Source organism: Salmo salar, chromosome ssa16 (assembly GCF_905237065.1).
Source record: "Salmo salar chromosome ssa16, Ssal_v3.1, whole genome shotgun sequence".
NCBI lineage: Eukaryota > Metazoa > Chordata > Actinopteri > Salmoniformes > Salmonidae > Salmo > Salmo salar.
Genome location: NC_059457.1, coordinates 73554386 through 73566885, shown reverse-complemented (window position 1 = coordinate 73566885; position 12500 = coordinate 73554386). Strand labels below are relative to the sequence as shown.

The following is a 12500-nucleotide window of genomic DNA, read 5'->3' as shown; positions in this document are numbered from 1 at the left end:
AGAGCAGTATCCAGACACAACTCTGATGCTCTCAGGTCTGGATTACTGAAAGAACACACACACACTGTAAATACACACACACACACTGTAAATACACACACACACACTGTTAATACATACACAGCACACAAACACCAGGGTTGGGGTCAATGCCATTTCATTTCAGAAAGTAAACCTAATTCCAATTCCCCATTGAAAAGCATTGACGTGAAAAGCAATTTCAGTGCACTTCCTGACTTCAATGGAATTTAAATGGAATTGAGCCCGACCCTGACACACACACACACACACACACACACACACACACCTGTCTCGTATGAGTCCCTGTCCGTTGGGGGAGTTTTTCCTCATCAGGGCTGGGGAGATGGAGGTGGTTCTCTGAGGGACCTTAGGAGGAAGCTCATCGTCCTCTCGGCTAGTGGTACGAGGTGGAGGGGCGGGGTTAGAGTCAGAGGTGGGGTCAGAGTTCTGACGGGGGGGCATGCCGCCCCCCTCCTCCCCTCTCCTCCTCATCCCCCCCGCCTCTCCTCCTGTGCTCTCCTGCAGAGACTGAGAGCCTGTCATGGTCTTCACTGGAATCAGGTGAGCCATCTAGAGAGAGAGAATGAGATAAAACACTGAATTATGGGAATGTCGGTTCTCATTTTCTAATTCCATCAGATAGACATACTGCTTGTTGACTGTACTATAGGCTACAGCATAGTAGTATGCGATATGAAATACAATTATATGTTGTGTGTATATTGTATATTTGTAATTGTCAACACCCACACACAGAGAGACAGACAGACAGACGACAGGAGGGACAGACACACACCTGTGGTTCAACTGGGCGGTGTGTTGGTGGGGTGCGGGCCGGCTGCATCCCTGCAGTGCTGAAGGACTCGGAGCGAGGAGGCAGGGAGGCCTCAGAGACCCGGCTGGAGACGGCCTTATGCTGCAGCGCCGGAGAACTCTGTCTGTTCAGCTTGGAGCGCTCCTCCACCTGACACACATCATTATTATTATTAGAATAACTGGACATTACCAACAGGTTAATACGGTGTTGTCTACAGTGATCTAGAGGCACTGAGGCAGGCTCATCAGTGCATGTTGATCCGAGCAATCAATCATGCAATTAATGGTTAGAATCAACTGGTACTCCTCTACAAGCTGGAACAGAGAGATGGAGAGAGAAGGGGAGATAGAGAGAGGGCGCGAGAGAGAGAGAGAGGGAGGAAGGTTAATTGCGCCAGCTGCTGCATCTAAACAACGTTTTCTAAATTCAACTGATAGACAGACAGACGGACGAAGAGAGGACGAGGAGGGGGATGGAGGAGAGGCGGAGAGGGGGATGGAGGAGAGGCGGAGAGGGGGATGGAGGAGAGGTGGAGAGGGGGATGGAGGAGAGGCGGAGAGGGGGATGGAGGAGAGGCGGAGAGGGGGATGGAGGAGAGGCGGAGAGGGGGATGGAGGAGAGGCGGAGAGGGGGATGGAGGAGAGGCGGAGAGGGGGATGGAGGAGAGGCGGAGAGGGGGATGGAGGAGAGGCGGAGAGGGGGATGGAGGAGAGCAGGAGAGGGGGATGGAGGAGAGGCGGAGAGGGGGATGGAGGAGAGGCGGAGAGGGGGTTGGAGGAGAGGCGGAGAGGGGGATGGAGGAGAGGCGGAGAGGGGGGATGGAGGAGAGGCGGAGAGGGGGAATGAGGAGAGGCGGAGAGGGGGATGGAGGAGAGGCAGAGAGGGGGATGGAGGAGAGGCGGAGAGGGGGATGGAGGAGAGGCAGAGAGGGGGATGGAGGAGAGGCAGAGAGGGGGGTGGAGGAGACGCAGAGAGGGGGGATGGAGGAGAGGCAGAGAGGGGGATGGAGGAGAGGCGGATGGAGGAGAGGCAGAGAGGAGGATGAGGAGAGGCAGAGAGGGGGATGGAGGAGAGGCAGAGAGGGGGATGGAGGAGAGGCAGAGAGGGGGATGGAGGAGAGGCAGAGAGGGGGATGGAGGAGAGGCGGATGGAGGAGAGGCAGAGAGGGGGGATGAGGAGAGGCAGAGAGGGGGATGGAGGAGAGGCAGAGAGGGGGATGGAGGAGAGGATGGAGGAGAGGCAGAGAGGGGGATGGAGGAGAGGCAGAGAGGGGGATGGAGGAGAGGCAGAGAGGGGGATGGAGGAGAGGCGGAGAGGGGGATGGAGGAGAGGCGGAGAGGGGGAATGAGGAGAGGCGGAGAGGGAGATGGAGGAGAGGCAGAGAGGGGGATGGAGGAGAGGCAGAGAGGGGGATGAGGAGAGGCAGAGAGGGGGATGGAGGAGAGGCAGAGAGGGGGATGGAGGAGAGGCAGAGAGGGGGATGGAGGAGAGGCAGAGAGGGGGATGGAGGAGAGGGGGATGAAGGAGAGGCGGAGAGGGGGATGGAGGAGAGGCAGAGAGGGGGATGGAGGAGAGGCAGAGAGGGGGATGGAGGAGAGGTAGAGAGGGGGATGGAGGAGAGGCAGAGAGGGGGATGGAGGAGAGGTGGAGAGGGGGATGGAGGAGAGGCGGAGAGGGGGATGGAGGAGAGGCGGAGAGGGGGATGGAGGAGAGGCAGAGAGGGGGATGGAGGAGAGGCGGAGAGGGGGATGGAGGAGAGGCAGAGAGGGGGGATGGAGGAGAGGCGGAGAGGGGGATGGAGGAGAGGCAGAGAGGGGGATGGAGGAGAGGCGGAGAGGGGGATGGAGGAGAGGCAGAGAGGGGGATGGAGGAGAGGCAGAGAGGGGGATGGAGGAGAGGCGGAGAGGGGGATGGAGGAGAGGTGGAATTGGAGCGTATCATTCTATCAGAAAAGAGAATCTGAAATGTTGAGAATCCATGTTGGTCTTTGATCCCAGAGAAAATATAGTCCACCACCGATTGGCCAGCACTAAAGTGAGTCCTGATTGGTCTCTACCCAGCACCAAGCTGAGACCTGATTGCCATTCCTGATTGGCATTCACCCAGCTGAGACCTGATTAGCCAGCACCCACCACCAAGCTGAACTGCAATTGGCTAACTGACCGTAAACAGGATGTGATACATATGGAGTCCTTGCTGTGACATCATCACCCTCCAGATCAAGGGGCAGTTGGCTCCAAGGGATTGTAGGGTGTTTGGGGTAGGGGGAGCTGAGGCAGCCTGTGGGGGGCCTGGTTCTTCTTGATATCTGGTTTGATTGGATGGGGGACTATCGGAGGTAGGTGGGTAAGGATGACCCAACTGGTTTGATTGGATGGGGGACTATCGGAGGTAGGTGGGTAAGGATGACCCAACTGGTTTGATTGGATGGGGGACTATCGGAGGTAGGTGGGTAAGGATGAACCCACTGAGCTATACGAAGTTGGAACAATGTTGTAGTACAAAATAGTATAAAATATAGAAAATGTATAATATTTTGTTTTAACTACAAATATAATAAAGAATATGTATGTGCGTGTGTGTGTGTGTGTGTGTGTGTGTGTGTGTGTGTGTGTGTGTGTGTGTGTGTGTGTGCGTGTGCGTGTGCGTGTGCGTGTGCGTGCGTGCGTGCGTGTGTGTGTGTGTGTGTGTGTGCGTGTGTGCGTGTGTGTGTGTGTGTGTGCGTGTGTGCGTGTGTGTGTGTGTGTGTGTGTGGCTAGTGGCTAGCAGCTAGTGGTCTGATAGTGAGCTGGGACTGGGAGCCGAAGGGGGAGCCACCGGGAGAGGGGTGAGGAGAACACATAGGGGTCAGGTAGGGGGAGGAGCAGGGTGTGAGATACTGGGAGTGGTAGAATGGAGCTGGAGGGGAATTGAGGGAGAAATGACATGGGGACTCAGGTCGGGAGTGTGAGGGGGAGATTCTGGCTGAGGTTTGGGGTGAGGTTCTAGGTGACCCTCGGGGCGAGAGGCCCATCCAAGTTAAGGCTAAAACTAACTGTTTCAGAGGACCTGAGCTCTTACCAGGAGAACGAAGGGGGGAGAAAGAGAGGGATGACTGCTTGGGTCTGATGGGCATGGCCTTGGCCAGGTGTGATCTGAGCATGTTAATTGGCACAGAGGAGTATAGGTCCAGGTTAGAGGTCGTGACCTCATCATCATCAGTGACCTCTGATCTCACTCTGTTCAGAGGGGGAGGTGCCCAACCGGGGACTTGGAGGAACTGACTCTGCTTGGAGGATTCAGGAACCAGTAAGTGATTGTGATTGGAGGACAGGAAAGGGCGTAGCCGGCCTGCCGGTGCAGAGGCTGAGAGGTCAGGGGTTAGGGGTCGGGGGTAGAGGTCAGAGTTCGTATGACCCCCATAGGATCCCAACAGACTCTCATGGCTGGAAGCCATCCTCAACCCCCCCACACCTCCCTCTCTACCCCTTTCCCTCCATTCCCTCTCCTCCTCTCCATACCTCCAACAATCGAACTCCCTCTTTTCTAGTTCCTCCATTTCTATATCTAGTTCATCTATTTCTACATCTTCTATGCGACAGGGAAACAGAGAGCTGCCTCTAAGATCATGATCAGGAGAGGGGTAGAGGAAAGAAGAATTAGAATGAGAGGAGGAAGAGGAGTCTATTTCTACATCTATGTCATTTACTTCTATGTCTATTCTACGACAGGGGGAGATGGAGCTGCCACTACGGCCACTGACCAATATCTGCACCTGGTCTTTTACCCCCAGGTTATGTCCCTGGTTGGGGCTGGAGCAGGGTGCCCAGACTGGCCCATTGAGAGCCTCTTGGTTAGGGGCTTGGGGATTAGAGATGGGGCTCTCTTTTCGGGATTGGTTGGGGTTAGGGCTGGGGCCTCGGTTAAAGCCAGCCTGTTGTCCCTTCCCATTATGCTGTGGCCCCTGGTTGGGGTTGTGTTGTGGCCCTTGGTGTTTAGGTCTGGGACTGCGTCCTTGGTCTTGCTGACCAGCCTTCTGACCGGCTGGGCTAGGCCCTATTGGCCCCCGGTTGTTGTGTTGTACTACCCCCTGGTGGTTGGCTCTGGTATTGCGTATTCTTTCTTTCTGTCTTAACACCCTCTGACCGGCTTTCTGAGCTCTCATCTCTCTAACCTGCTGCTTGATCTCCTGTTTCACAACGGGATCTACTAGATCCCTGGTCTCCAGGGAGATACGGATGTGAGGGGGAGGGGTGGGGTTGGAGGGGGCTCGGCGAGGGAGGTTGGCGTGGGAGGGAATGGAGTATGAAGGTTGGTTGAAGGAGTGGCTTTGTCTGAGGAATGGGCGGGGTGAGTGGCTCTGGGGGTGTGTCTGCTGCTTCAGGACCTGGAGACAAGGTGGGGCAGAAGTTAAACACAAGCACACACACACACACACACACACACACACACACACACACACACACACACACACACACACACACACGTGAAGAGACAGACCAATTCACACAGGCACACTCTTCAAACACACACATCAAATATAAAAACACACGCGAGAACTGTAACAGAAGAACACAATATCTTGTTCCAATCCACACTGTATGCACCACTACACAGACAATGTTGTAGTTGGACTGAGACTGTACTCATGAACCAGTTATGAATGTTGTCCAGAGACCAGAGTCTCTCCAGCATCTTCTCTCGAACCCTTCTGCTTCTGTCTGTAGAAACTATCAGTGTAGACACCAGGCCAGTGTGTGTGTGTGTGTGTGTGTGTGTGTGTACCTCTTTAGCCCATGCAGGTTTGTCAGTAGGACTAGCTGAGTCTTTATAGTGATACAACGGTTTCTTCTCGCCTGGTCGGCCATCTTGGTTTTGTTGTTGTTGTTGCTGCTGTTGTTGTAGAGACACCAGGTAGGCTCTCTACAAGACAAATAGACAACAGTTTACCATCTCTTCAATTATTCAACAACATTGTTATATGACATCATGATAAGGACCAAGTGTTACCTCCTGTTGTAACTGTCTCTGTAGTCTCTCGGCTTGACGTTGTTCCTCAATCTGCTTACGCTTATACTCCTATGGAGACACACACACACACACACACACACACACACACACACACACACACACACACACACACACACACACATATGGGTTCATTTTTTTTCAAACTTGAGTTTATTTAGTAAATATTGACTTAACTCTATTTCTTGAACTGCACTGTTGGTTAAGGGCTTGTAAGTAAGTATTTCACGGTAAGGTCTACACCTGTTGTATTCGGTGCATGTGACAAATACAATGTGATGTGATTTGAGGGGGCTGGGGAGGGGGGTTCCTTGCAGGGTAAGGACTTGTAGAGAGGAACGAGGAACAACAAACACTGGACACAGGGACAAGGTACAGGTTTAGATCACAGGCTCAGTAGCTGTAGTTTCACAGGGTAGAGGGGTCAGACTTGAGAGGATGGGGATAGGTAGATGTATACATGCAGGTATACAATGAGCCTGTTCCTGTAGAAGTTACTGAGGGGTATATATATACATAGACATGCAGGGTAACAGTGTTACCAGCAGTAGGGCCTGTTCCTGAGGGGTATATATATATATATATATATATATATATATATATATATATATATATATACATAGACATGCAGGGTAACAGTGTTACCAGCAGTAGGGCCTGTTCCTGTAGAAGTTACTGAGGGGTATATATATATATATATACATAGACATGCAGGGTAACAGTGTTACCAGCAGTAGGGCCTGTTCCTGTAGAAGTTACTGAGGGGTATATATATATATATACACATAGACATGCAGGGTAACAGTGTTACCAGCAGTAGGGCCTGTTCCTGTAGAAGTTACTGAGGGGTATATATATATATATACATAGACATGCAGGGTAACAGTGTTACCAGCAGTAGGGCCTGTTCCTGTAGAAGTTACTGAGGGGTATATATATATATATATATATACATAGACATGCAGGGTAACAGTGTTACCAGCAGTAGAGCCTGTTCCTGTAGAAGTTACTGAGGGGTATATATATATATATATATACATAGACATGCAGGGGTAACAGTGTTACCAGCAGTAGGGCCTGTTCCTGTAGAAGTTACTGAGGGGTATATATATATATATATATATACATAGACATGCAGGGTAACAGTGTTACCAGCAGTAGGGCCTGTTCCTGTAGAAGTTACTGAGGGGTATATATATATATATATATACATAGACATGCAGGGTAACAGTGTTACCAGCAGTAGGGCCTGTTCCTGTAGAAGTTACTGAGGGGTATATATATATATATATACATAGACATGCAGGGTAACAGTGTTACCAGCAGTAGGGCCTGTTCCTGTAGAAGTTACTGAGGGTATATATATATATATATACACATAGACATGCAGGGTAACAGTGTTACCAGCAGTAGGGCCTGTTCCTGTAGAAGTTACTGAGGGGTATATATATATATATATACATAGACATGCAGGGTAACAGTGTTACCAGCAGTAGGGCCTGTTCCTGTAGAAGTTACTGAGGGGTATATATATATATATACACACATAGACATGCAGGGTAACAGTGTTACCAGCAGTAGGGCCTGTTCCTGTAGAAGTTACTGAGGGGTATATATATATATATATACATAGACATGCAGGGTAACAGTGTTACCAGCAGTAGGGCCTGTTCCTGTAGAAGTTACTGAGGGGTATATATATATATATATACATAGACATGCAGGGTAACAGTGTTACCAGCAGTAGGGCCTGTTCCTGTAGAAGTTACTGAGGGGTATATATATATATATATATATACATAGACATGCAGGGTAACAGTGTTACCAGCAGTAGGGCCTGTTCCTGTAGAAGTTACTGAGGGGTATATATATATATATATACATAGACATGCAGGGTAACAGTGTTACCAGCAGTAGGGCCTGTTCCTGTAGAAGTTACTGAGGGGTATATATATATATATATATATATATATATATATATATATATATATATATATAACATAGACATGCAGGGTAACAGTGTTACCAGCAGTAGGGCCTGTTCCTGTAGAAGTTACTGAGGGGTATATATATATATATATACATAGACATGCAGGGTAACAGTGTTACCAGCAGTAGGGCCTGTTCCTGTAGAAGTTACTGAGGGGTATATATATATATATATACATAGACATGCAGGGTAACAGTGTTACCAGCAGTAGGGCCTGTTCCTGTAGAAGTTACTGAGGGGTATATATATATATATATACATAGACATGCAGGGTAACAGTGTTACCAGCAGTAGGGCCTGTTCCTGTAGAAGTTACTGAGGGGTATATATATATATATATATACATAGACATGCAGGGTAACAGTGTTACCAGCAGTAGGGCCTGTTCCTGTAGAAGTTACTGAGGGGTATATATATATATATATATACATAGACATGCAGGGTAACAGTGTTACCAGCAGTAGGGCCTGTTCCTGTAGAAGTTACTGAGGGGTATATATATATATATATATACATAGACATGCAGGGTAACAGTGTTACCAGCAGTAGGGCCTGTTCCTGTAGAAGTTACTGAGGGGTATATATATATATATACACACATAGACATGCAGGGTAACAGTGTTACCAGCAGTAGGGCCTGTTCCTGTAGAAGTTACTGAGGGGTATATATATATATATACATAGACATGCAGGGTAACAGTGTTACCAGCAGTAGGGCCTGTTCCTGTAGAAGTTACTGAGGGGTATATATATATATATATATATATATATATATATATATATATATATATATATATATATATATATATATATATATATATATATACATAGACATGCAGGGTAACAGTGTTACCAGCAGTAGGGCCTGTTCCTGTAGAAGTTACTGAGGGGTATATATATATATATATATATATATATATATATATATACACACATAGACATGCAGGGTAACAGTGTTACCAGCAGTAGGGCCTGTTCCTGTAGAAGTTACTGAGGGGTATATATATATATATATATATATATATATATATATATATATATATATATATATATATATATATATATATACACATAGACATGCAGGGTAACAGTGTTACCAGCAGTAGAGCCTGTTCCTGTAGAAGTTACTGAGGGGTATATATATATATATATACATAGACATGCAGGGTAACAGTGTTACCAGCAGTAGGGCCTGTTCCTGTAGAAGTTACTGAGGGGTATATATATATATATATATACATAGACATGCAGGGTAACAGTGTTACCAGCAGTAGGGCCTGTTCCTGTAGAAGTTACTGAGGGTATATATATATATATACACATAGACATGCAGGGGTAACAGTGTTACCAGCAGTAGGGCCTGTTCCTGTAGAAGTTACTGAGGGTATATATATATATATATACACATAGACATGCAGGGTAACAGTGTTACCAGCAGTAGGGCCTGTTCCTGTAGAAGTTACTGAGGGGTATATATATATATATATATACATAGACATGCAGGGTAACAGTGTTACCAGCAGTAGGGCCTGTTCCTGTAGAAGTTACTGAGGGGTATATATATATATATATATATATATATATATATATATATATATATATATATATATACATAGACATGCAGGGTAACAGTGTTACCAGCAGTAGGGCCTGTTCCTGTAGAAGCTGTTGCTGTAGAATCTCTAACTGTCTCTGTTCCTCCTCCAGCTGTCTACGGATATACTCCTATCACAACGCAGCGTAGAGGGAAGGAGAGAACAGGAAACAGTAAGAGAGAGTCAGTCAGAGATGTACTCCTAATGCAGTGTAGAGGGAAGGAGAGAACAGGAAACAGTAAGAGAGAGTCAGACAGAGATGTACTCCTAATGCAGCGTAGAGGGAAGGAGAGAACAGGAAACAGTAAGAGAGAGTCAGACAGAGATGTACTCCTAATGCAGTGTAGAGGGAAGGAGAGAACAGGAAACAGTAAGAGAGAGTCAGTCAGAGATGTACTCCTAATGCAGCGTAGAGGGAAGGAGAGAACAGGAAACAGTAAGAGAGAGTCAGTCAGAGATGTACTCCTAATGCAGCGTAGAGGGAAGGAGAGAACAGGAAACAGTAAGAGAGAGTCAGACAGAGATGTACTCCTAATGCAGCGTATAGGGAAGGAGAGAACAGGAAACAGTAAGAGAGAGTCAGACAGAGATGTACTCCTAATGCAGCGTAGAGGGAAGGAGAGAACAGGAAACAGTAAGAGAGAGTCAGTCAGAGATGTACTCCTAATGCAGTGTAGAGGGAAGGAGAGAACAGGAAACAGTAAGAGAGAGTCAGTCAGAGATGTACTCCTAATGCAGTGTAGAGGGAAGGAGAGAACAGGAAACAGTAAGAGAGAGTCAGTCAGAGATGTACTCCTAATGCAGCGTAGAGGGAAGGAGAGAACAGGAAACAGTAAGAGAGAGTCAGTCAGAGATGTACTCCTAATGCAGTGTAGAGGGAAGGAGAGAACAGGAAACAGTAAGAGAGAGTCAGTCAGAGATGTACTCCTAATGCAGTGTAGAGGGAAGGAGAGAACAGGAAACAGAAAGAGAGAGTCAGTCAGAGATGTACTCCTAATGCAGTGTAGAGGGAAGGAGAGAACAGGAAACAGTAAGAGAGAGTCAGTCAGAGATGTACTCCTAATGCAGTGTAGAGGGAAGGAGAGAACAGGAAACAGTAAGAGAGAGTCAGTCAGAGATGTACTCCTAATGCAGCGTAGAGGGAAGGAGAGAACAGGAAACAGTAAGAGAGAGTCAGACAGAGATGTACTCCTAATGCAGCGTAGAGGGAAGGAGAGAACAGGAAACAGTAAGAGAGAGTCAGTCAGAGATGTACTCCTAATGCAGCGTAGAGGGAAGGAGAGAACAGGAAACAGTAAGAGAGAGTCAGACAGAGATGTACTCCTAATGCAGCGTAGAGGGAAGGAGAGAACAGGAAACAGTAAGAGAGAGTCAGTCAGAGATGTACTCCTAATGCAGTGTAGAGGGAAGGAGAGAACAGGAAACAGTAAGAGAGAGTCAGACAGAGATGTACTCCTAATGCAGTGTAGAGGGAAGGAGAGAACAGGAAACAGTAAGAGAGAGTCAGACAGAGATGTACTCCTAATGCAGTGTAGAGGGAAGGAGAGAACAGGAAACAGTAAGAGAGAGTCAGTCAGAGATGTACTCCTAATGCAGTGTAGAGGGAAGGAGAGAACAGGAAACAGTAAGAGAGAGTCAGTCAGAGATGTACTCCTAATGCAGCGTAGAGGGAAGGAGAGAACAGGAAACAGTAAGAGAGAGTCAGTCAGAGATGTACTCCTAATGCAGCGTAGAGGGAAGGAGAGAGCGAGGCACAGAGAAAACAAGAGATAGAGATACTCCTATACACTGAACAAGAGAACTTCAGGAGGAAGTCAAAGTGTGTACCTGTTCTCTCTCTGCGTGCCTCCTCTCCTCATCTCTCCGTAGTTGTTCCATCTCTTCATAGCGTCTTCTCTGTTCTCTCTCCTGCTGCTTCCTCAACTCACGCTCCCTACGCTGTTGCTGTTGGACAGAAAAAGAGAGGTAAACATGTGTGTGTGTGTGTGTGTGTGTGTGTGTGTGTGTGTGTGTGTGTGTGTGTGTGTGTGTGTGTGTGTGTGTGTGTGTGTGTGTGTGTGTGTGTCCTACCTCCTCCAGTCTCCTCCTCTGTTCTTTCTGCTCCTCTATGCGTTTCTGTCGTTCGGCCAGTAGGAGGCGCTTGTGTTCCTCGTTCTGCTGTTGTTCCAACTGCTGCCGCCTCAGAGCCTCAGAGCGTTCCTTATTGGCCAGCTGCAGACGCAGGAAGTCCCGCCTTAACGTCGACTCACCGGGGATGTTGATGATGGAGCTGGGGAAGGACCAATCAGAAGAGAGTGTGAGTGGAAAATGGGCTAATGAGAGACTGTGTTTGTTGGGTGTGTGTGTGTGTGTGTGTTACCTTGGCTCCCCCACGTCTCGCTCCTCTTCCTCCTCTTCACTCCCACTGTACTCATATTCTGTCTCATCTGCAGAAGAACACACACACCAGTTGGTTACAGTGGCCTAGCACATCAGATCTCTCAGGAGGAGAAGTGGCCTAGCACATCAGATCTCTCAGGAGGAGAAGTGGCCTAGCACATCAGATCTCTCAGGAGGAGAAGTGGCCTAGCACATCAGATCTCTCAGGAGGAGAAGTGGCCTAGCACATCAGATCTCTCAGGAGGAGAAGTGACCTAGCACGTCAGATCTCTCAGGAGGAGAAGTGACCTAGCACGTCAGATCTCTCAGGAGGAGAAGTGGCCTAGCACATCAGATCTCTCAGGAGGAGAAGTGACCTAGCACGTCAGATCTCTCAGGAGGAGAAGTGACCTAGCACGTCAGATCTCTCAGGAGGAGAAGTGACCTAGCACATCAGATCTCTCAGGAGGGGATGTGACCTAGCACATCAGATCTCTCAGGAGGGGAAGTGGGCATCATTCAGGACCATCTATTTGTGTTCCAGACTACTGAGATCTGTCTCACCCCTCTCCCCACGTTTCTTCTTGGTTCTGTCGATGTGGTCCTTCAGCTGGATGCGGATCTGGCGTTCGTTGGGCAGCTCTCTGATGAAGGGGTGCTTCAACAGCTGCTCTGTGCTGGGTCTCTGACCATGACTCTTCACCAAGCAACT

At 48.2% G+C, this 12500-nt stretch overlaps 1 protein-coding gene across 14 annotated transcripts in view; it reads right to left on the bottom strand.

The window, feature by feature from the left end:
• LOC106595512 (TRAF2 and NCK-interacting protein kinase) overlaps window positions 1-12500 on the bottom strand; it is a 55780-nt gene that overhangs the window by 8081 nt on the left and 35199 nt on the right. For 7 of the 14 annotated variants that reach the window (XM_045697749.1, XM_045697750.1, XM_045697751.1 and 4 more), the window contains 11 exons: window positions 12353-12500; window positions 11790-11856; window positions 11501-11699; window positions 11258-11374; window positions 9474-9560; window positions 5828-5896; window positions 5603-5740; window positions 4581-5204; window positions 818-985; window positions 308-591; window positions 1-45 (listed from right to left, as the gene is read on the bottom strand). The exon at window positions 1-45 is cut by the window's left edge and continues 50 nt beyond it; the exon at window positions 12353-12500 is cut by the window's right edge and continues 28 nt beyond it. In XM_045697749.1, the coding sequence (XP_045553705.1) occupies window positions 1-45; window positions 308-591; window positions 818-985; window positions 4581-5204; window positions 5603-5740; window positions 5828-5896; window positions 9474-9560; window positions 11258-11374; window positions 11501-11699; window positions 11790-11856; window positions 12353-12500 (1946 nt within the window). The remainder of the gene's footprint in view (window positions 46-307; window positions 592-817; window positions 986-4580; window positions 5205-5602; window positions 5741-5827; window positions 5897-9473; window positions 9561-11257; window positions 11375-11500; window positions 11700-11789; window positions 11857-12352) is intronic. The other 7 variants (XM_045697754.1, XM_045697757.1, XM_045697758.1 and 4 more) reach the window with 3 other exon arrangements.